We start from the raw sequence: 23,734 nt of genomic DNA, 5'->3' as shown, positions 1-23,734 counted from the left end.
CGAACCGAACCGACCGAATGCCCACCCCTAGATACTAGTACTACTTTAAAAGTAGGAAGCCCTAAATTTAAAAGTTGAAAGACCAAATTACCCTTTTAATAATATATATTTATATTTATTTATAATAACAATAATTAAACAAAACTAAAAATATGTTGTATCGTGCCTTTTCTAAATAGATGTGTTCTAAATGACACAACCATCTATACTACTTTAAAAGTAGGAAGCCCTAAATTTAAATCTATACTATCAAATTACCCTTTTGTAATAAATATTTATATTTATTTATAATAACAATAATTAAACAAAATTGAAAATATGTTGTATCGTGCCTTCCCTAAATAGGTGTGTTCTAAATGACACAACCATAGCGAAAATGAGGTGAATAGCGGATATTTTTGTGAGGTCATCACTTGTTTCAAAACGAAATTCTGTGTTCTGAGGCCTTGAAAATCTCATTTAGAGTCACTTCGATTTGCGTGCATAGTCCGGGCGCGTAGACGGAAAGCTTATATATGATAATCTGTGAAAAATGATAAGTTTTGATTATAAAATGAGCTAATTTGACTTCGGTCAATATTTTGGATAAACGGACCCGTGATTTGACGGTCCGGGAGGGTCCGTAGGAAAATACGAGACTTGGGCATATGCCCGAAAATGAATTCCGATGTCCCAAGCCCGAGGAATGAATTTTCAAAGGAAATTGTTTTCTGGAATTGTTTAAAGAAACTTGAAATGAAATTTGATTAGAACATGATGGTATCGAGCCCGTGTTTTGATTCCGGAACCCGGTACAAGTCTTATATATGATTTAAGACATTTCTGTCGAATTTGGTGAAAAACGGATGTCATATGACATGATTCGGACTTAAATTGCAAAATTTATGTTTAAAGAAGTTTTGAGAAGATTTCATTGATCTCGAGATTTAATTTGATGTTCATGATGTTAATTTGATGATTTGATTACACGAATAAGTCCATATGATATTTTTGAGTTAGTATGCACACTTGGTTTGGAGTTCCGAGGGCTCGGGTGAGTTTCGGGTAGGTTCGGGATGTTGTAGACTTAAAACCAGAAGTTGCAGGTCTCTGAACCCGCCAGTGCGGTCCACACAAAATCGTGTGCGACCGCGGAAGGGGGCAAGTGCGGTCCGCACAAAATCATGTGCGACCGCGGAAAGGGGCCAGTGCGGTCCGCGGTCGGTTTCGTGCGGTGCGCGGTGGAGGCCTGTGCGACCGCAGTCCATTTCGTGCGGTCCGCATAGGGCACTGGACCGCAATACCTCAGGTAGGCCTGTGCGGCCACAGTCCATTTTGTGCGGTCCGCACAGGAGGTCTGAGAGGGGTATAAATAGACGGGATTTTCAGTCATTTTTCATTTTTCAAGACCCCAAAAATATAAGAGGCGAAACTTTTCTTCTCCAAATCAATTGTAAGTTATTTTTGACTAGTTTTATTCAATCATTAACATCTTTTAATATGAGTTCAACTTCAAATCAATGATTTTCATGGGGGAAATTGGGTGTTTTGGGTAGAACCTAGGTTTTTCAAAAATTGGGGATCTGGACCTCGATTTGAGGTCCGATTTCATAACAATTTATTTATTTGAGTTCGTGGGGGAATGGGTAATCAGGTTTTGGTTCAAACCTCAGGTTTTGACCATGTGGGCCCGGTGGACGATTTTTGACTTTTTGGGCAAAACTTTAGAAAACTCATTTTCATGCATTCAAATTGATTCATTTAGCATTTATTGATGTAATTAAGTAACTTGTGATTAGATACGAGCGAATTGGCGGAGGAATCGAGGGGTAAAGCTATAATTGAAACTTGAGTTGAGTTCGAGGCATCGAGGTAAATGTTTGGTCTAACCTTAGTTTGTGATTGTTCTTTGGGCGAGGGAGAGTGTTAAAGCACGAAGGGTGATGTCGTGAATTGATTTTTATTGAGAGGAAAGAGTGTAAAGCACGAAGGGTGATGCCGTGCCGCACGACGTACCATTTCGTGCCGATCCTATTGATTATATGTTGAGGAAAGAGAGTAAAAAGCACGAAGGGTGATGCCGTGCACATTTTGATTATATGATTGTTTTGGTGAGGACGAGAGTAAAAGCACGAAGGGTGATGCCGTGCACATTTTTATTATATAACTGCTTTGGTGAGGCTAAGAGTAAAAGCACGAAGGGTGATTCCGCGCAATTGTTGATTTCTGCTTCTTTGTTGATATTCTAGTTATGTAGTTTCTTTCCTTATTTGATGACTTTCTATTCGGAACTATTATCTTCCCCACAACATGTTTCCCCCTTTCACATTGACTGGTTATTTCTGTATTTTTTTCTTCTGTATATATATATGAACTGCACAGGTTTATTTGGTAGTCTGGTCTTAGCCTCGTCACTACTTCGCCGAGGTTAGGCTAGGCACTTACCAGCACATGGGGTCGATTGTGCTGATACTACACTCTGCACTATGTGCAGATCTAGGAGCAGCTTTCGGACAGTAGTTGGAGGGCTTCCTTCAGTCCACCCGGAGACCCAAGGTAGACCTGCAGGTGTCCGTAGGCCCTAGCGTCCCCCCTCTATCCTTTTTCTCTGTTTCATTTTCTTTCGTTCAGAAACAGTATATTGTATTTTCTTCAGACCTTGGTTGTAGTAACTCTTAGACAGTCTGTGACATTGTGACACCAAGTTTTGGGTATTTGAGGTTCTAAAAGTTGTAATAGACGTAGCCTTAAAATATATAATTGTTGACTTCCGCCTTATTTCCTAAAATTCCGCTTTTATTATATTGTCGCCTTGTGTTTGTTGAAAAGAAGCAATATGAAAGTGTACCAGGTAGTTAAAGTTTGGCTTGCCTAGCTCACATTTGTAGGCGCCATCACGACTCCCGAGGGTGGAAAAAATCCGGGTCGTGAAAAGTTGGTATCATAAACTAGGTTACATAGGTCTCACAGTTCACAGACAAGTTTAGTAGAGTCTGAGGGATCGGTAGGGAGACGTCTGTATTTATCCCCCAGAGGCTACAGTGTTCGGAAAAACTTCACATTTGTTCTTTCTCGTCGTGCGGTTTTGTTTCTCAATGCTAATTGAACTTCTACTCTGTTCATTCGCAAATGGAGAGAACACGCGCTTCCTCATCCTCCGATCAGCAGCCCGAGCCCCCAGTAGCCGCTCCCACGAGGGGCAAAGGGCGAGGCCTAGGTAGGGGCAGATCTCAGCCCCGAGTAGCAGCACCAGTGATGGAGCCTCAGGTTGATTTTGATGAGGAGGTTCCGGTGGGCCCAGCTCAGGTCCCAGAGGGGTTCATTGCTACCCCAGCTTTTCAGGATGCCCTGGTCCGTCTAGTGGGCCTCATGGAGAGTGTCACCCGAGCAGGCTTTCTTCCTGTAGCATCAGCCGTCTCTCAGGCTGGAGGAGGATCCCAGACTCCTGCTACTCGCACTCCGGAGCAGGTAGCTCCTCAGATTCAGACTCGAGTGGTTCAGCCAGTTAGAGCAGTACAACCAGGTGTGGTAGCTCAGACCGGTGATGGATCGGCTACGTCCGCCGATGCTTTGTGGAGACTGGATAGGTTCACCAAGCTCTTCACTTCTACTTTCAGCGGTGCATCTACTGAGGATCCCCAAGATTATCTAGACAGCTGCCACGAGGTCCTCCGGAACATGGGTATTGTTGAGACCAATGGGGTTGATTTTGCTACATTTCACTTGTCTGGATCCGCCAAGACTTAGTGGAGGGATGTCTGTTTGGCTAGACCAACTGGATCGCCAGTATTGACTTGGGAGCAGTTTGCACAGCTATTTCTGGAGAAATTTCTCCCCATTACCCAGAGAGAGGCCTATCGGAGACAGTGTGAGCGCCTCCAGCAGGTTTCCATGATGGTTACCCAGTATGAGACCAGGTTCATCGATTTGGCTCGCCATGCTCTCATCATACTCCCCACCGAGATAGAAAGGGTGAGGAGGTTTATTAACAATCTTATTCAGCCTATTCAGCTTCAGATGGATAGAGAGGCTGGGAGTGAGATTACTTTTCAGGAGGCAGCCAATGTGGCCCATAGAGTTGAGATGGTTCTATCACAGGGAGGCGGTCATGGGTCAGACAAGAGGCCCCGTCATTCAGGCCAATTCTGTGGTACCTCATTCGGAGGCCGAGATTCGTATGGTAGAGGCCATCTCCTAGGCCCTTTTAGTCAGCGCTCTAGGTTTCCCATGGTACTTCAGGTGGTCGTGGTCCCCAGATGTAGTATCCCGATCAGCAGTCCTACAGTGCACCACCTGCTCCTATCAGTGCACTGCCGCTTCAGAGTTTTTGGGGTGGTCATTCAGGCCGTTAGGGCCAGCAGTCTCAGTAGTCGAGCACCGAGTTGATACAGGTCACATTGCCAGGTTTTGCTCCTATCAGTGCACTGCCGCTTCAGAGTTTTTGTTGCACTTGTGGTGATACAGGTCACATTGCCAGGTTTTGCCCTCGAGCACCGAGTATCTCTCAACATCAGGGTTCTCGTGCTATGGTACAAGCACCAGGTGTTCCACAGCTCGCCCAGCCAGCTAGAGGTGGGGGTAAAGGTGCTAGAGGTGGAGCTCAGGCCGCCAGAGGTGGAGGCCAACCAACTGCAGGCCATCCCAGAGATATAGTTCAGGGTGGTGGGACCCAGCCCCGATGTTATGCCCTTCCAGCCAGGCCCGAGGCTAAGGCTTCAGATGTAGTCATTACAGGTACTATTCTGGTTTGTGATAGAGATGCTTCAGTGTTATTTGATCCAGGGTCTACCTACTCGTATGTGTCATCTTATTTTGCACTGTATCTGGTCATGCCTAGTAATTCATTGAGTATTCCTGTTTATGTGTCTACACAGGTGGGTGATTCTATTGTAGTAGATCGAGTCCATCGTTCTTGTATTGTGGTGATTGGGGGTCTTGAGACTTGTGTGGATTTGTTGCTTCTAGACATGGTCGATTTCGATATTATATTGGGGACGGACTGGTTATCACCTTACCACGCTATCTTGGACTGTCATGCCAAGACTATGACCTTAGCCTTACCGGATTTGCCCCGTTTAGAGTGAAGAGGAACTCTTGGTCATTCTACCCGCAGTGTTATCTTGTATGTGAAGGCTCGGCGTATGGTCAAGAAGGGGTGTTTGGCCTATTTGGCATATGTTCGTGATTCTAGTGCTGAGGTCCCTTTTATTGATTTTGTGCTTGTTGTTCGATAGTTTCCTAATGTTTTCCCTTCAGACCTGCCGGGAATGCCATCCGATAGGGATATTGACTTTTGCATTGATTTGGCTCCGGGCACTCAACCCATTTCTATCCCACCGTATTGTATGGCCCCACCGGAGTTGAAAGAGTTGAAGGAACAGTTGCAAGACTTGCTTGAGAAGGTTTTCATTAGACCCAGTGTTTCGTTTTGGGGTGCGCCGGTGTTGTTTGTTAAGAAGAAGGACGGATCGATGAGAATGCGTATTGATTACCGGCAGTGGAACAAGGTTACAATCAAGAATAAGTATCCATTGCCAAGGATCGATGATTTGTTTGATCAGCTTCAGGGTGCCAAGGTGTTTTCAAAGATTGATTTGAGATATGGCTACCATCAGTTGAGGATTAGGGCACCCGATGTCCCTAAGACAACTTTTCGCACTCGGTACGGGCATTATAAGTTCCAGGTCATATCATTTGGGTTAACCAATGCCCCAGCAGATTTTATGGATTTGATGAACCGAGTGTTCAGGCCTTATTTGGACTCGTTTGTGATAGTATTTATTGATGATATTTTGATATATTCCCGCAGTTGGGAGGAGTACGAGCAACATCTTAGAGTGGTTCTTTAGACCGTGAGGGATAGTCAGTTATATGCTAAGTTCTCGAAGTGTGAGTTCTGGTTGAGTACAGTTGCATTTCTGGGTCATGTTGTATCAGAGAGGGTATTCAGGTTGATCCGAAGAAGATTGAGGTAGTTAAGAACTGGCCTAGACCAGCATCAGCTACAGAGATTCGGAGTTTCTTGGGATTGGCAGGCTACTGCCATCGGTTCGTGGAGGGGTTCTCATTTATCCCAGCCCCGATGACCAGGTTGACCTACAAGGGTGTCCAGTTCAGATGGTCAGACGAGTGTGAGACGAGCTTTCAGAAGCTCAAGACAACTCTGACTACGGCACCGGTGTTGGTTTTGCCCACAGGTTCAAGGCCTTATACAGTCTACTGTGATGCATTTCGTATCGGACTTGGTATAGTGTTGATGCAGGATGGCTAGGTCATTGCCTATGCTTCGCGGCAGTTGAAGATTCATGAGAAGAACTATCTGGTTCATGACCTAGAGTTGACATCCATTGTTCAACTGTTGAAGATTTGGAGGCATTATCTGTAAGCATGTGAGGTGTTCACGGATCACAAGAGTCTTCAGTATTTATTCAAGCAAAAAGAGTTAAATTTGAGGTAGAGGAGGTGGTTGGAGTTGTTGAAAGATTATGATATCACTATCTTGTATCATCCGGAAAAGGTCAATGTGGTGGCCGATGCGTTGAGTAGGAAGTCAGCCAGTATAGGCAGTCTTGCTTATATTCCGGTCGGTGAGAGACCACTTGCTTTGGACGTTCAGACTTTGACCAATCAGTTTGTGAGGTTGGATATTTCTGAGCCTAGTCGTGTATTGGCCTGCACGATCGCTCGTTCTTCTTTATTGGAGCGTATCCGTGGTCGACAGTATGATGATCCCCATTTATGTGTCCTTAGAGACACGGTGCAGCGCGAAGGTGCCAAGCAGGTTACCTTAGATGGTGATGGAGTTTTGAGATTGCAGGGTCGAGTGTGTGTGCCAAATATGGATGGGCTCCAAGAGTTGATTTTAGAGGAGGCCCATAGCTCCCGGTACTCTATTCATCCGGGGTCGTGAAGATGTATCAGGATTTGCGGCATCATTATTGGTGGCGGAGAATGAAGAAGGATATCGTTGCATATGTAGCTCGGTGTTTGAATTGTTAGCAGGTTAAGTATGAGCATCAGAGGCCTGGTGGTTTATTTTAGAGGATTGAGCTTCCCGAGTAGTTGTGGGAGCGGATCACTATGGATTTCGTTGTTGGACTCCCGCAGACTTGGAGGAAGTTCGACGCAGTATGAGTCATTGTTGATAGGCTGACCAAGTCAGTGCACTTCATTCCTATGGTAGTCTCCTATTCATTTGAGAGGTTAGCTGAGATCTATATCCGGGAGATTGTTCGTCTTTATGATGTGCCTGTATCTATCATTTCAGACCGAGGTACGTAGTTTACCTCGCATTTCTGGAGAGCAGTTCAGCGAGAGTTGGGCACCAAGGTTAAGTTGAGTACAACATTTCATCCTCAGAAGGACAGGCAGTCCAAGTGGACTATTCAGATTTTGGAGGATATGCTCCGAGCTTGTGTCATTGACTTTGGAGGCTCGTGGGATCAGTTTTTGCCTTTAGCAGAGTTTGCCTACAACAACAGTTACCAGTCGAGTATTCAGATGGCTCCTTATGAGGATTTATATGGTAGGCGGTGTCGATCTCCAGTTGGACGATTTGAGTCGGGAGAGGCTCGATTGTTGGGTACGGATCTGGTTCAGGAGGCTTTGGACAAGGTCAGGATTATTCAAGATAGGCTTCGTACAGCTCAGTCCAGGCAAAAGAGTTATGCAGACCGCAATGCTCGAGATGTGGCTTTTATGGTTGGAGAGCGGGTATTGCTTCGAGTGTCACCTATGAAGGGCGTGATGAGATTTGGGAAGAAGGGCAAGCTTAGCCCTAGGTTCATCGGTCCATTTGAGATTCTTGATCGAGTGGGAGAGGTGGTTTATAGACTTGCATTGCCGCCGAGCTTATCAGCCGTGTATCTAGTGTTTCATGTGTCCATGCTCCGAAAATATCACGACGATCCATCCCACGTGTTAGATTTCAGCGCTGTCCAGTTGGACAAGGACTTGTCTTATGAGGAGGAGCCGGTAGCTATTCTAGACCAGCAGGTTTGCCAGTTAAGGTCAAAAAGTTTTCCTTCTGTTCGTGTTCAGTGGAGAGGTCAGCCTCCTAAGGCATCGACCTAGGAGTCCGAGTCCGATATACGGAGCCATTATCCCCATCTTTTCCCTGACTCAAGTACTTCCTTCTTCTGTCCGTTCGAGGATGAACAGTTGTTTTAAAGGTGGAAAATGTGATGACCCAAAAGGTCATCACTTGTTTCAAAATGAAATTCCGTGTTTTGAAGCCTTGAAAACCTCATTTAGAGTCACCTTGATTTGCGTGCGCAGTCCGGGTGCATAACCGAAAAGCTTAAATATGATAATCTGTGAAAAATGATAAGTTTTGATTATAACAGGAGCTAATTTGACTTCGATCAACGTTTTGGGTAAACGAACCTGGACCCGTGATTTGCTGGTCCCGAAGGGTCCGTAGGAAAATACGGGACTTGGGCGTATGCCCGGAATCGAATTCCGAGGTCCCAAGCCCGAGGAATGAATTTTCAAAGGAAATTATTTTCTGGAATTGTTTAAAGAAATTTGAAATGAAATTTGATTAGAACATGATGGTATCGAGCCCGTATTTTGGTTCCGGCGCCCGGTACAGGTCTTATATATGATTTAAGACATTTCTGTAGAATTTGGTGAAAAACGGATGTCATATGACGTGATTCGGACTTAAATTGCAAAATTTATGTTTAAAGAAGTTTTGAGAAGATTTCATTGATCTCGAGATTTAATTTGATGTTCATGATGTTAATTTGATGATTTAATTACACGAATAAGTCCATATGATGTTTTTGAGTTAGTATGCACACTTGGTTTGGAGTTCCGAGAGCTCGGGTGAGTTTCGGTTAGGTTTGGGATGTTTTAGACTTAAAACCAGAAGTTGCAGGTCTCTGAACCCGCCAGTGCGGTCCGCACAAAATCGTGTGCGACCGCGGAAGGGGGCCAGTGCAGTGCGCGATCGATTTCATGCAGTGCGCGGAAAGGGGCCAGTGCGGTCCGCGGTCGGTTTCGTGCATTGCGCGGAAAGGGGCCAGTGCGGTCCGCGGTCGGTTTCGTGCGGTGCGCGGTGGAGGCCTGTGCGGCCGCAGTCCATTTCGTTCGGTCCGCACAGGGCACTAGACCGCACTACCTTAGGTAGGCCTGTGCGGCCGCAGTTCATTTTGTGCGGTCCGCACAGGGGCTCTTAGAGGGATATAAATAGACGGGATTTTCAGTCATTTTTCATTTTTTAAGACCCCAAAAGTATAAGAGCTGATATTTCAAACAACCTTTCTTCTCCAAATCAATTGTAAGTTATTTTTAACTAGTTTTCTTCAATCATTAACATCTTTTAACATGATTTCAACTTCAAATCAATGATTTTCATGGGGAAAATTGGGTGTTTTGTGTAGAACTTATGTTTTTCAAAAATTGGGGATTTGGACCTCGATTTGAGGCCCGATTTCAAAACAAATTATATATTTGAGTTCGTGGGAGAATGGGTAATCGGGTTTTGGTTCGAACCTCGGGTTTTGACCATGTGAGCCCGGGGGCGATTTTTGACTTTTTGGGTAAAACTTTAGAAAACTCATTTTCATGCATTCAAATTAATTCATTTAGCATTTATTGATGTAATTAAGTAACTTGTGACTAGATACGAGCAAATTGGTGGAGGAATCGAGGGGTAAAGCTATAATTGATACTTGAGTTGAGTTCGAGGCATTGAGGAAAGTGTTTGGTCTAACCTTAGCTTAAGGGATTAGGAGTTGAGTCTTATTTGCTACGTGATAATTGTTGAGTACGATGTATAGGCATGGTGACGAGTATCTATACGTTGGTGTCTAGCATGACCGTGAGTCCTTAAATTTTGAAGTTCTTGATTTCGTTGTATCTTTCATGCCTTGGTGATGATTTCTAATTCTTGTAGAAAGTTTGTGGAAGGAATTGTATCCTTTGAACATCGAGGAGCATTGGCTCAAGTTATATTATAAATTGTGAAAGTATATGAGATGATTGAACCTTTTGGAGCGTTGGCTCAAGTTAAATTATGAATTGTGAAAGTATATGAGATGATTAAACCCTTTGGAGCATTGACTCAAGTGGTAAAGTGAATTATGAAATAAAAGTGAAAAAAGAGAAAGAGTTATTAAATTGTTCCCTTGCCGGGATCTAATTGTTTAATTGTGTTCCCTTACCGGAATTTCTATTATTATTTTGTTTACTCCCTTGCCTCTTTGTTTGTGATTGTTGTTTGGGTGAGGAAGAGTGTTAAAGCACGAAGGGTGATGCCATGCATTATTTGTTATTGCGAGGAAAGAGTGTAAAACACGAAGGGTGATGCCGTGCCGCACGACGTACCATTCCGTGCCGATCCTATTGATTATATGTTAAGGAAAGAGAGTAAAAGCACGATGGGTAATGCCGTGCACATTTTGATTACATGATTGTTTTGGTGAGGACGAGAGTAAAAGCACGAAGGGTGATGTCGTGCACGTTTGTAGTATATAACTGCTTTGGTGAGGCTGAGAGTAAAAGCACGAAGGGTGATGCCGTGCAATTGTTGATTTCTGCTTCTTTGTTGATATTCTAGTTATGTCGTTTCTTTCCTTACTTGATGCCTATCTATTCGGAACTAGTATCGCCCCCACAACATGTTTCCCCCTTTCACATTGACTGGTTATTTCTGTATTTCTTTTCCGTTGTATATATATATATGAACTGCACAGGTTTATTTGGTAGTCTGATCCTAGCCTCGCCACTACTTCGCCGATGTTAGGCTAGACACTTACCAGCACATGGGGTCGGTTGTGCTGATACTACACTCTACACTGTGTGCAGATCCAGGAGCAGCTTTCGGATAGTAGTTGGAGGCTTCCTTCAGTCCACCCGGAGACCCAAGGTAGACCTGCAGGCGTCCGCAGGCCTTGGCGTCCCCCCTCTATCTTTTTTCTCTGTTTCATTTTCTTTCGTTTAGAAACAGCATATTGTATTTTCTTCAGACCTTGGTTGTAGTAACTCTTAGACAGTATGTGACACCGTGACACCAGGTTTTGAGTATTTGAGGTTTTAAGTTGTAATAAACATAACCTTAAAATATATAATTGTTGATTTCTGCCTTATTTCCTAAAATTTCGCTTTTATTATATTGTCACCTTGTGTTTATTGAAAAGAAGCAATATGAAAGTGTAGTAGGTAGTTAAGGTTTAGCTTGCCTAGCTCACATTAGTAGGCGTCATCACGACTCCCGAGGGTGGAAAATATCCGAGTCGTGACAATTTTATTTGTGTCTCCTTTCAATTGTGGAAGAGTTGTTTAATTACACTTTCCTAGATGATTTCTTTAGGAAAAAAATCTACGTGCAGTGGAAAAAAAATATTTTACCGAAAATTTTGCTAAATGACAAAGTGAAATGTGTACAATTTTGATGGCTTTTACCAATTACTATGTTAGAAAATTATATTGGTGATGTATGTTGACTGTGAATCCTTTGTCTTGGCGTCCTTCTGGAAAGGCTTCTTCGGAAAGCACTTTATCTCTGCCATGTTAGGAAACCCATTTTCCTCCTTGTGAGGTCTCAATCCTTGCTGCAAACTTTAATCTCCACCTCTCCAACCCCATTCTCTAACACTTTGCCAATAGGAAACATAATAACTACTGATTTTATCCTCTGCGGGTATCAATTTGTGCAAATTCCCTATTATCTACTAAACCCTACATCAATTTGACCCAACAGTCAAATCGCTCAAATCGCAACGAAATCAACAGGAAAGATCCGGCGATTCACGAAATTCACAGGCGAACGCCGACAGCTTAGCGACATCCAAATCAGGTTCTGCTTTTATTTAAGTTCTACTGGGAACAGGTTCGGTTCCACTCTTCTCTTTAAACATTGGCTCTAGTGAGTTCTGCTCTGGCTCTACTTTTCTCTTAATTGTTGGGGCTTTTCAATCTACTCAGTTAGTTTTTGTTAGAACTTTAGTTAGCAGGGCAATTGAGGCAAGGAAACTCTCTGCATCATATTATCAGTCATTGTGCCCTAAGCAGCTGACAACAAAATAAGGTTATTCATCAATAAATATATTCGATGCCTGTAACTGAAAACTAGAAGCTTTGATTATTTTCTCTATATTGAATAAGTAAAACTAAGTTAATCTGTTGTAAGCGTGCATAACTCTTTAAAAATTGTTATGCCATATATATTAGTCTATCGATCTATTTCTCTATAATTGCAAGTAATTTCAAAAAGGATATTGTTTCTAGTAATAACAAATGTTGTGAAGTTGAATATTTAGTAGACAATATCTAATATTTCAAACACTTAAGAGTGTCTTTGGGCTAGCTTAAGCACCGAATCAGCCCATCAATGCTAATTTGAATCACCTTGATACTGAGGCTTCTGATCATTCCTTGTTAATTTTGTCTTCACATGCTGAACAAATTAAGAAGAAAAGACGTTTTTACTTTGATAAAAGGTGGGTTGATCGGGAAGAGGTTCAAAATATTGTATCTGAAGCTTGGTCCAATGACTATATTGGGTTCGAGCAATCTCGAGTTAACTTTAAAATAAAAAGGTGTCATAGATCTTTAGTGGCTTGGGTAAGAGGAGGAAATGGTAATGCTAGAAAGAAAATTATTCGTATTAAGAAACAGATTACAGACCTTAGAAGTGATGCTAATAATTTTGATTAGAATAAACTTAGGTTGTTAAAAAGGAAATTAAGCAAGCTTATAAAGAAGAAGAGATTTTCTGGAAACAAAAGTATAGAGCCTTATGGTTGCTGGATGGCGATAAGAATACGTCCTATTTTCACATGGAAACCTTACAAAGAAGAAGAAGAAATATAATTAGGGGTCTTCAAACATCTGAAGGGAGGTGGGTGAGTGACCAAACTGAAATAGTTCAAGAAGTTGAGGCTTATTATGATACACTATTCTCTACATCTAACCCGACAAATTTCGAATGTATTCTAAATCATGTCAATGTAATGATTAGTGACTATATAAATCGAGAACTCATAAAAGATGTTAGTGAAGAGGAAGTAAAGAATGCAGTGTTCGCTATGCATCCTCTTAAAGCGCCAGGTGTGGATGGAATGACTCCTTTATTTTTCAAAGATATTGGAATATTATATCAAAGGAGATTTATGAAGCTATTGATAACTTCTTCACTACAGATTACCTAATTCCTTCGTGGAACCATACTTTAATTACTCTAGTACCTAAAGTTAAATGTCCTACTTTGGACTCGCAATTTAGACCCATAAGTTTATGTTCTACTCTTTATAAAATTATTGTAAAAATTCTTGCTACGAGAATGAAAACTCTTTTAACTAAGGTTATACCTCCGACTCAAGCAGCTTTCGTTGGACATAGACAAATCACTGATACTGTTATCTTAGCACATGAATTTATGCATCTTCTAAAAAATAAACGTAGAGGTAAAGAGAAATTTATGGCGATGAAATTGGATATGTCAAAAGCATATGACAGAGTTAAATGGATATATATCCACAAAATGCTTTTGCAAATGGGTTTTCATGCCAGATTTGTAGAATGGATTATGCAATGTATTTCTACCCCTACCTATAGTTTTAATATAAATGGGGAGGTAGTTGGATCAGTTAGGCCGACTAGAGGAATACGACAAGGAGATTCGCTATCACCTTATCTATTATTAATATGTGCAGAAGGTTTATCTACTTTGTTGAAGATTTCTAAAACTCAAAATGAGATTCAAGGTTTAAAGTTAAATAGACATGGGCCGAGCTTAACTCACTTATTTTTCGCAGATGTCTCTTTTATATTCTTTTCAGCTAACACTCACAATGCAGTCCATGTAGCTGAGATTCTAAGAAAGTACGAGCAACGTTCTGGCCAAGTGGTTAATTTAGATAAATCAGCTATTTGTTTTAGTAGAAATATAACGGAGAAGGAGAAAGCCGACATATTTTCCTTACTTGGACAACAACAAAGAAATGAGATGGGTATGTATTTAGGATTACCAGCTATCTTGTGACACTCAAAGAAAAAGATGTTTGAGTTTATTTAGGATAGAGCCAAGACAAAAATAAAAAGATGGAAGGGTAAATTTTTAAGTACAGTAGGAAAAGAAGTAATGCTTAAATCTGTACTTGTAGCAATCCCTACCTATGCCTTGTCTTGCTTCCAACTCTCTGATGGTCTGTGCAAGGAGATTACATCTCTTTTTTCTAACTTTTGGTGGGAACAAACTGAGGATAAAAGGAAGATGCATATTGAGAAATGAGAAAGATTATGTGATTCCAAATCAAGAGGGGACTTAGGATTTAGGGATTTAAAGGCTTTCAATATGGCTTTGTTAGCTAAACAAGCTTGGCGCATATTGTCATACCTAGATTCGTTGTTAACAAGATTTTTTAAAATCAAATACTTTCCATAGTCAACTTTCCTTGACGCTTCTATATCATCTACATGATCATGGATCTGGAGAGGTATTTTGTGGGGAAGAGATCTATTAGTTACTGGACTAAGGTGGAGGATCTCTGATGGAAAAAATATAAATGTTTGGACTAATCCTTGGATTCCAATAAAGAATGGTTTTACTCCAAAAAGTATTCAAATGCAAAACAATTTAGATCTTAAGGTGGCCGACTTAATTGCCGAAGATACGCATACCTGGAAACTTCATAAGATAAGTACGACCTTTGAACCTGAAGATGTAGATGCAGTTTTGTCTATACCAATATCCATCATAGGTCTTAATGATAGATTACTGTGGCATCACTCAAAATCTGGAAACTATGAAGTTAAGTCAGGTTACTATTTAGCAAAGAGTTTGGCCGGTAAGACTATTAGGAACTCGGAAGCCCAGGCGAGTTGTCATTCTTTTCCTAAAAGCTTCTGGGATTCTTTGTGGAACTTAGAAATTAAAAATAAACTTAAACATTTTCTACGGAAGTGTGTGATTAACTCTTTGCCCGTTAATTATACCTTAGCTAAAAGATTACAGAACCTGGATAAAACGTGTAAGATTTGTGGTCTTGAAAGTGAAGATATAGAACATATGCTATTTAGATGTCCCCAGTCTCAGCTTATATGGAAACAAAGTCCTATTAATTGGCCTAATATTGACAACATAACTGACTTTTCTGTGTGGTGGTACAACTTGTTCTTAAATGCTAAGCACTTTCCTGAATCTACTGAATTATTAGATTTGAGTGTTAATCTTATGTGGCAAATTTGGAAAGGTAGGAACACTTGGTGCTTTAATCAGGAAATGTTAGAGCCAACTGAGATTGTTTCTAAAGCTCTTTTTGAGTATGAAGAATATAAAGATCTATTGACCAGTTGCCTTGCTGCACGACATTCAACTGGAAATGAGTTTCTGCCTGAACTAACAAATTTTCATGATGATATTTTATTATTTACAGATGCAGGATTACAGTGTGATGATAGACATGCGAGTATTGGTGCCCCAGCTTTGAATAGCTTTAAAGAACTGCTTCATGCCCATGGATCCTCAATTCAATATGTTGGGAAAATCGTGACTGCTGAAGCGATTGCCATAAGAAAGGCACTTGAATGTGCTATTACTCTTAGATGGAAAAGTGTGAAGATTTTATCTGATGCTAAGAATGTTACTGATATGATCCAAAAATAGGTGGCTACTTCATGAGAGATAGAAGTGTTGTGTGAAGACATTTGGAAGCTATCAAGCATGTTAGATCACGCCGAGTTTCTTTATATTCCAAGGAAGTTAAACAAAGTAGCGTATAGTTTAGCTAAATTTTCTATTTCTTTGTTGAAGGACATCTCCTGGGAGATGTTTTTCCCAACTTGGGTTGTCCAGGATGCAAAGAGTACATTTGAACTTTGTTGTTCGTTGATGCGGTAATGTGACGTCTTTGTTTTGGAAAAAAAAATAACAACAAAATCTGGTTCTACTTTATTTGCTCTACCGATTCTTTAATGAGAAATTTTCATAAAGCACCATCTTTTAGTAGTAATTAGCCATCTATAGATACCATTTGCTATATTACAGATTATAAATACATTTTCTGTGGTTATAAGATGTATTTGATGTACTTAAGCTATTGTATTCATAAATACAGTAGCAAAAATAGGCGTGAATCAGAGAAGTCTAGCTAATCAGTTGTTGTATTCGACTGTATTCATGGAGTGAAACATGGGATTACAGCTGAACAGATTATTGTATTCGACTGTATTCACGACGTGAAATAAGGGATTACACTGTTTTTAAAACAGAAAGTGAATCAATTAACATAATAGACTCCTAATATAACTCAACAAACTTAATAACACACAAATTTTGTATTTTCAGTTATAAAAAAGATTTTCAACCGAAAAATACCCTAAAAACATAGCAATCTTCAGAGAAATTATATAATACATCTGAGTTCATAAATTATATTAATTAAAAAAAACTTATGAATACATTCATGGCATATAGCGAGATAGTGAATATAATGAAATATATAGAATACAGCGGGATACATTGAAATACAATGAAAAAAAGACAATGAATACAATGAAATACATGAAAATACAACGAGATACATTAAAATACATTGAAATATATTAACAAAATTCAAGTTACTCAGCCCCAAACTCCTTCGTCTTTGTTCAAGAACAACCCTAATATCGTCTCGTCGAGCTGGAGGATAAGTAGAACCAAATCAAGAACCCAAAAAAGGAAAGGTCCCTTTTCCCCTAGATTCCCTCTTTTCCTCTCAATTTCTACTCCAAAATGGAGAAAATAGCTATTTCTACTTATTTGTGCCCTAGCCTTAAGCCTTTCAATTCTAATTCAAGTTCAGATGTAGAGTTTTCCTTGCCTTGCCTCACTTCTGTATTCCCAAATCAACGCAGAAAGATATTGGCTTGAACAACTTCAGTTGAACAACTTTGTTTACTCCTCTTGGTCTTCGAATATTTCATAAGGAATTTGGTTGTTTTATGAAAAGGAAAGAATCGTTGGCTAGACAGAGAAGAGGAAGAAAATCGGAAATTTTAATGGGATGGGGGAAGAGAATGGGATGCATCAAAGTAGAGAGAGAAAGAAAATATTGTAACTGATTAGCGTATGGCTTAGGGCTAGGAGGTAATCAAAATTAAATATTTTGCTATAAACCTTAAAAGGTATCTATAGAATATAATTTATTTAAATAGTATTTATTTAAAATAAATAAGGTGTTAACCTTTGCTATAGGAGGTAAAAATTCCTTCTTTAATTTCCTATTCTCTGCGATTTTTGTCAAAATTCAATTTCTATGTGTTCGGATAAATATTAATTATGTGATGATCTCATGATATAATATTGTGTTTTGCAATGCATGTTTTGGTTAGGAATAACATATATTTAAGGTTATAGTTGTTTTCCTTTGGAGAAATTCAAAATCGTTGGCACATATATATATATATAGTATTTTGAATTTTTATGCCAACATATATTTAAGGTTATAATTTTGGCATATATAGTATTATATTCAGTCTTATTCACATTATATATGTTTTACGCATAAAATCATGTCGACATTATTTTTAAATTGCGGAAATGAACTTCAAAGGATTAAATTTTTTGGACAACTTTTTCAATTTAACATTTTTATGTTATTTAATGTGAATAATATAATACTCTCTCCAAAAGATTAAGATTGAATATTTTTTGTTCATGAGTTAATGCTATTAATTTGATGCATTTGTGTATATATGAAATTAAATTTGCATTAATATGTTATCATTATTTTCACTTTCTTTCGTTCATTGTTTGCTCCTTTGTTTTTTTTGGTAAATTAAAGAGCATACCACAACATGACCCAAATAGACCTCACTCACGGGTACTTGAGCGATTTTTTTGTCTTTCATAATAGTTGATATGGTCTTCAATATCTTATCTATATATACTCATAAAATTATCTTTATTTTTGTTGATTTGGTGCATATTATTTTATTTTTTTAATTTAAATAGTTTATATGTTTAAATAATATTGCTATGGCTTTCCAAAATATTAAGTTTTAAATAATTTAGAATCTACGCGCAACGCACGATGTCAGAAAATTAGTATAGAAAAATATATGTTAAAGATTAATATTAATATTAAAAGTTAAACAGTTATAAAGACTAAAGAGAATGACTTACATCCACAAGTCAAGAAAGTCATTTTCACCCTTTTGATGAATAAAGTTCTCTGTAAAAACGTGTTTAGCAATGAAATAGTAAAAGTGGAAGATTTTTTTTGTTTTTTTTGTTTTTGTAACCAAAGACTAAAATTAAAGCTGTCTTCTGAAAATGACTTCCTTTTGTACTAAATATCAAAAGAGACCAGATTGCCTCAATGACATCGTTCTAACTTTTTCTTAAGAAAATAAGTAGTAAATTTGGAAACAAACACAAAATCAAGGCACTAAATTCATGTATTGTTACGAAGTATTATAATTATATTAGTGGATCTCTATAATTTCTAAACAAGTTACTCCCACTACTCTTCTTCATTAACCTCTCACTACTTCTTACAATTATTGTTGTAACTCTCACACCTCCATAACCCCCTCCATGATCTCAATAGTTAATACTATGTTCATGACATCCCTTTGTATTATCTCAATAGCATCCTATAAATAGAGGGTTTGTGCATCACATTGTACACACTTGAATATATGGAAGAAATAAGAATCTCTCCTACCATTCTCTCTACATTCTTGTCTATTTTCTTGTTTTAATATAATTACTTTTGTTGGGAATAAACCCCCTACAAAAATAATATTCACGGTAATAAAAGCGAAATAATAATGTAGCACCGAGATACAGTAATTAACAAGAATAAAAGAGTAACAACGACACCAAGATTTTAACGTGGAAAACCTTTTTGAATAAGGGAAACAACCACGGCCCTAAGAAGAGCAACTGATATCACTATAGCTAGGAATTTTACACTTTGTAGGTCCGAGTAAAATACTCAAAAGACCACTACAACACCCAAAAGAAATAACCCTCTTTTGATATTCCCACCTCACTACAATATCACTCACTCTCTATTTTTCTCACAGACTATTTTCTTATACCCTGTCTGTGAAACCTTACTCTTTCTTTCTAACTCTCACATATATTTTTCCTCTGAGATTGGTGTATCAAAAATGAAAGCCGAAGCTCTCCTTTTATAGGCAGAGCCTCGCCTACTACATTTGACATTTCCTTCTGCACGCCTATCAAATTTGACACAAAAAAGAAAGAAACGTGGGCTGCTAATCAAGGAAGAAAATTTTCTTCCTTGATTTATGGGATGGATCCCACAAACCTCCCCCTCCAGTCCCATTCACCTGAAGGAGGTAACACCAGAGGTTCTAATTTGAGTGTATGCCGACAAGTTCTTTGCATAGCTCAAACTTGTCTCTTGGTACCACTTTGGTCAGTATATCCTAAGGATTCTCACTTGTATGGATCTTCTTTACCTGCATAGACCCATCCTCTATCCTTTATCGAATTCAATGATATCTCTCGTCGATATGCTTTGTCCTTGCATGATACATGGTGTTTTTGCTTAGGTCTATTGCACTTTGACTATTACAATAGACGACATACTCCTTCTAATGCAATCCAAGCTCTTGAAGGAACCGTTTGAGCCATACCATCTCTTTGCTAGCTTTAGTAATGGCAATATACTCCGATTCAGTTGTAGAGAGTGCGATACACTTCTGCAACCTCGACTGCCATGATATAGCTCTCCCTGAAAATGTAAACAAATATCCAGTAGTAGATTTTCTGTTATCAATGTCACCTACCATATTAGCATCTGTATAGCCCTTCAAGATTGGATCCGATACTCCAAAGCACAAACAATCTCCTGTGGTACCTCTTAGGTACCTGAGTATCCACTTGACTGCTTCCCAATGTTCTTTTCCAGGATTTTCAAGAAACCTGCTAACAACACCAACTACGTGAGCAATATCAGGTCTAGTGCATACCATTGCATACATCAAACTTCCGACTGCTGAAGAATAAGGAACTCTAGCCATGTCACCTTTCTCCTCCTCTATTGTAGGACACATCTTTTTGCTCAATTTTAGATGACTAGCAAGAGGTGTGCTGACTGGCTTAACATTCTTCATGTTGAAACGTTCTAGTACTCGTTCAATGTACTTCTCCTGAGATAGCCACAACTTTCTACTTGTTCTCTCTCGAACTATCTCCATCCCTAGAATTTGTTGTGTTGGGCCCAAGTCCTTCATATCAAATGACTTGAACAAATCTCTCTTCAACTTTGCGATCAACCCCTTGTCTTTTCCTACAATTAACATGTCATCCACATACAACAACAATATAATAAAATTATTCTTAGAAAATCTTTTGAAGTATACACATGGATCAGAATAGGTCTTTAGGTATGTTTGACTTTTCATGAATGAGTCAAACTTCATGTACCATTGCCTTTGTGATGACCCAAAAGGTCATCACTTGTTGTGAAACGAAATTCTGTATTCTAAGGCCATAAAACCTCTTTTAGCATCACCTCGTTTTGCGTGCGTAGTCCAGGCACGTAGCTGGAAAGCCTAGATGTGAAAATCTGTGAAAAAAGATAAATTTTGACTGTGAAATGAGCTAATTTGACTTTGGTCAATATTTTGAATAAACGGATCCGGACCCGTAATTTGAAAGTCTTGGAGGGTCCGTAGGAAAATATGGGAATTGAGCGTATGCTCAGAATTGAATTCCGAGGTCCCAAGCCCGAGGAATGAATTTTCAAAGAAAATTATTTTCTGAAATTGTTTAAAGAAATTTGAAATAAAAATTTATTTGAACGTGATGGTATCGGGCCCGTATTTTAGTTTCGGCACCCAGTACATGTCTTATATATGATTTAAAATATTTTTGTAAAATTTGGTGAAAAACGTATGTCATTTGACTTGATTCGGACCTAAATTGCTAAAGTTGATGTTTTAAGAAGTTTGAGAAAATTCTATGATTTTGAGGTTTAATTCGTTGTTATTGAGGTTATTTTGGTAATTTTATTACATGAATAAGTTCGTATGATGTTTTTGAGGTTGTGTGTATATTTGGTTTGGAGCCCTGAGGGCTCGGGTGAGTTTTGGATAGGCCACGGGTTGCATTTTGAACTTATAAATTGCAGAAAATTTGCTGCTATGAATAGGCTTCCAGGCTTCGCATTGCAAATGTGAGCTCGCAAATGCAAAGGCTGGATCGCAAATGCGAAACCAGCCCAGGCCTGCCTTGGCTCGCAAATGCGAAGGTTTGCCTATTGGCCAGAGATCGAAAATGTGATGTCTTCTTTGCAACCCTGTTTCACATTTCCCAGCTTATCAGGGTTCAGGGTTCACAATTGCGAACCGCTATTCGCAATCCCCATACCTGCAACCTGCAACTTTTATACTTAACCGATTTTAAAACCCATTTTTCATATTCCCTCAAACATAAACACACTTAAGCGATTTTTCAAGAATTCCTTCTTCTCCAAATCAATTGTAAGTCGTTTTTAACTAGTTTTCTTCAATCATTAACATCTTTTAAAACGATTTCAACTTAAAATCAAAGATTTTCATGGGAGAAAATGAGTGTTTTGAGTAGAACCTAGGTTTTTTAAAAATTGAGGATTTGGACCTCGATTTGAGGTCCGATTTCAAAATAAATCATATATTTGGGTTCGTGGGGGAATGGGTAATCGGGTTTTGGTTCGAACCTCTGGTTTTGACCATGTGGGCCCGGGGGAGATTTTTGACTTTTTGGGTAAAACTTTGGAAAACTCATTTTTATGCATTGGGGTTGATTCATTTAGCGTTTGTTGATGTAATTAAGTAATTTGTGACTAGATACGAGCGAATTGGCGGTGGAATCAAGGGGTAAAGCTATAATTGAACCTTGAATTGTGTTGTGGCATCGAGGTAAGTGTTTGGTCTAACCCTAGCTTGAGGGATTAAGAGTTGTGTCCTATTTGCTAATTGCTTCTTGTTGAGTACGACGTATAGGCATGGTGACGAGTATTTATATCTGTCGAGCATGACCGTGTGTCTTAAATTGATATTTGTTGTGTTCCTAAATGATTCTACGGATGCTTTAATTGATAATTCTCGATATTAGGCAAGGATTTAGTTTATTTTAGTGGAATTTATTTATGACTAAGTATCGGTATTAATTGAGCTGAATAGAAGTTGAGTTAAGATTGGTTATAGCCAATCCTCCCTTGCCGGGATGTTTGTTTCGATATTGTTGTTCCCTTGTCGGGAAGTTATTATGCTATTTTGTTTCCTTGTCGACAAGTTATTGTATTGCTCTTGTTCCCTTGACAGGATCTCTTATTGTTATTGTTGGCTTGAAATGGGAGCGGGTGGTACTCCTACCACAAAATTTAATAAAATGGGAGCGGGTGGTACGCCTACCACGAGATTTAATAAAATGAGAGCGGGTGGTACGCCTACCACAAGATTTAATAAAATGGGAGCGGGTGGTACGCCTACCACGAGATTTAATGAAATGGGAGCAGGTGGTACGCCTACCACGAGAATTAATAAAATGGGAGCGGGTGGTACGCCTACCACAAAATTTAATAAAATGAGAGCGGGTGATACGCCTACCACGAGATTTAATGAGATGGGAGCAGGTGGTATGCCTACCATGAGATTTAATAAAATGGGAGCGGGTGGTACGCCTACCACAAGATTTACTGAAATATGAGCGGGTGGTACGCCTACCATGAGATACGAGAAATGAGATCGGGTTGCACGCCTGCAACAAGATGTAAACCGAAAATGAAGTCTGCCATTGTTTTCTTTATTCTTGTTAGAAGTAACTTTTGGCTTCTTTATAATTCTCTTGATATTTTATTTTTATCTGTTATTTCCCCGAAACATGTTTCCCCCTTCCCAGCTTTTATTGCGTGTATCAGTTTATTTCCCGCCATGTATATATATAACTGCACAGGTTTATCTGGAATCTGGTCCTAGCCTCATCACTACCTTGCCGGGGTTAGGCTAGGCACTTACCAGCACATGGTTGTGCTGATACTACACTCTGAACTCTTTGCAGATACCGCAGCAGCACTTGGTCAGCAGCAGTAGGGGAGCCAACCTTCAGTCCACCGATACTCCGAGGTAGCCCTGCATGCGTCCGTAGGCCCGACTCTCTTCTATCAGTTTTTATGTTCTGCTATCATTTGTACTTGAGACAGACTATGTTCTTTTCTTTCAAACACTTATTTGTAGTAATCATAGATAGTCCGTGAATGTTGTGACACCAGTTTCTGGGTAGAGGCGTATGTGGAGTTTCTTATTATTTTGGTTCATTCTATCTAAGTCTTCCGCTTAATCTCATATTCCGCTGTTTAAATGTTATTATATCGAAATTGTTAATGAATATAAAATGGGTAAAATGGTAAATTATGCAATTGATTGGCTTGCCTAGCATACTAGTAGGCGCCATCACGACTCCCGAGGGTGGGAATTCGGGTCGTGACAACCTTGGTGCCTACTTCAATCCATAAAGACTCTTATTTAATTTGCACACCATGTGTTTCTTTCCAGCTACTTCAAATGCTTCTGGCTGCTCCATATAAATCTCCTCTTCCAAATCTCCATGAAGAAATACAGTTTTCACATCCAACTGCTCCACTTCAAGATCTAGACTAGTTGCTAAGCTCAAAATTGTTCGAATAGAAGTCATTTTGACAACAAGTGAGAAAATTTCGTCAAAATCAATACCTTTCTTCTGTTCGAAGCCTTTAACCACCAATCGAGCTTTGTATCTGACTAGCTTGCCATTTCCATCTTTCTTGAG

General features: G+C 39.4%; 1 protein-coding gene across 1 annotated transcript; it reads left to right on the top strand.

Moving 5' to 3' along the window:
• Positions 1-14,551: 14,551 nt before the first annotated feature.
• On the top strand, positions 14,552-15,592 carry LOC142178430 (uncharacterized). Its single transcript, XM_075247861.1, has one exon. It carries the CDS (start codon positions 14,552-14,554, stop codon positions 15,590-15,592), a length of 1,041 nt encoding a protein of 346 aa, XP_075103962.1.
• Positions 15,593-23,734: the final 8,142 nt, after the last annotated feature.

Source organism: Nicotiana tabacum, chromosome 3, assembly GCF_000715075.1.
Source record: "Nicotiana tabacum cultivar K326 chromosome 3, ASM71507v2, whole genome shotgun sequence".
In the NCBI taxonomy this organism is placed as follows: domain Eukaryota; kingdom Viridiplantae; phylum Streptophyta; class Magnoliopsida; order Solanales; family Solanaceae; genus Nicotiana; species Nicotiana tabacum.
Note: the sequence above shows the minus strand (reverse complement) of the source record. Positions and strands in the feature narration are given on the sequence as shown.

What these genes read in the sequence shown, in the direction of transcription:
- LOC142178430 (XM_075247861.1), top strand. Translation starts at nt 14,552, where the DNA reads ATGCAAAACAATTTAGATCTTAAGGTGGCCGACTTAATTGCCGAAGAT.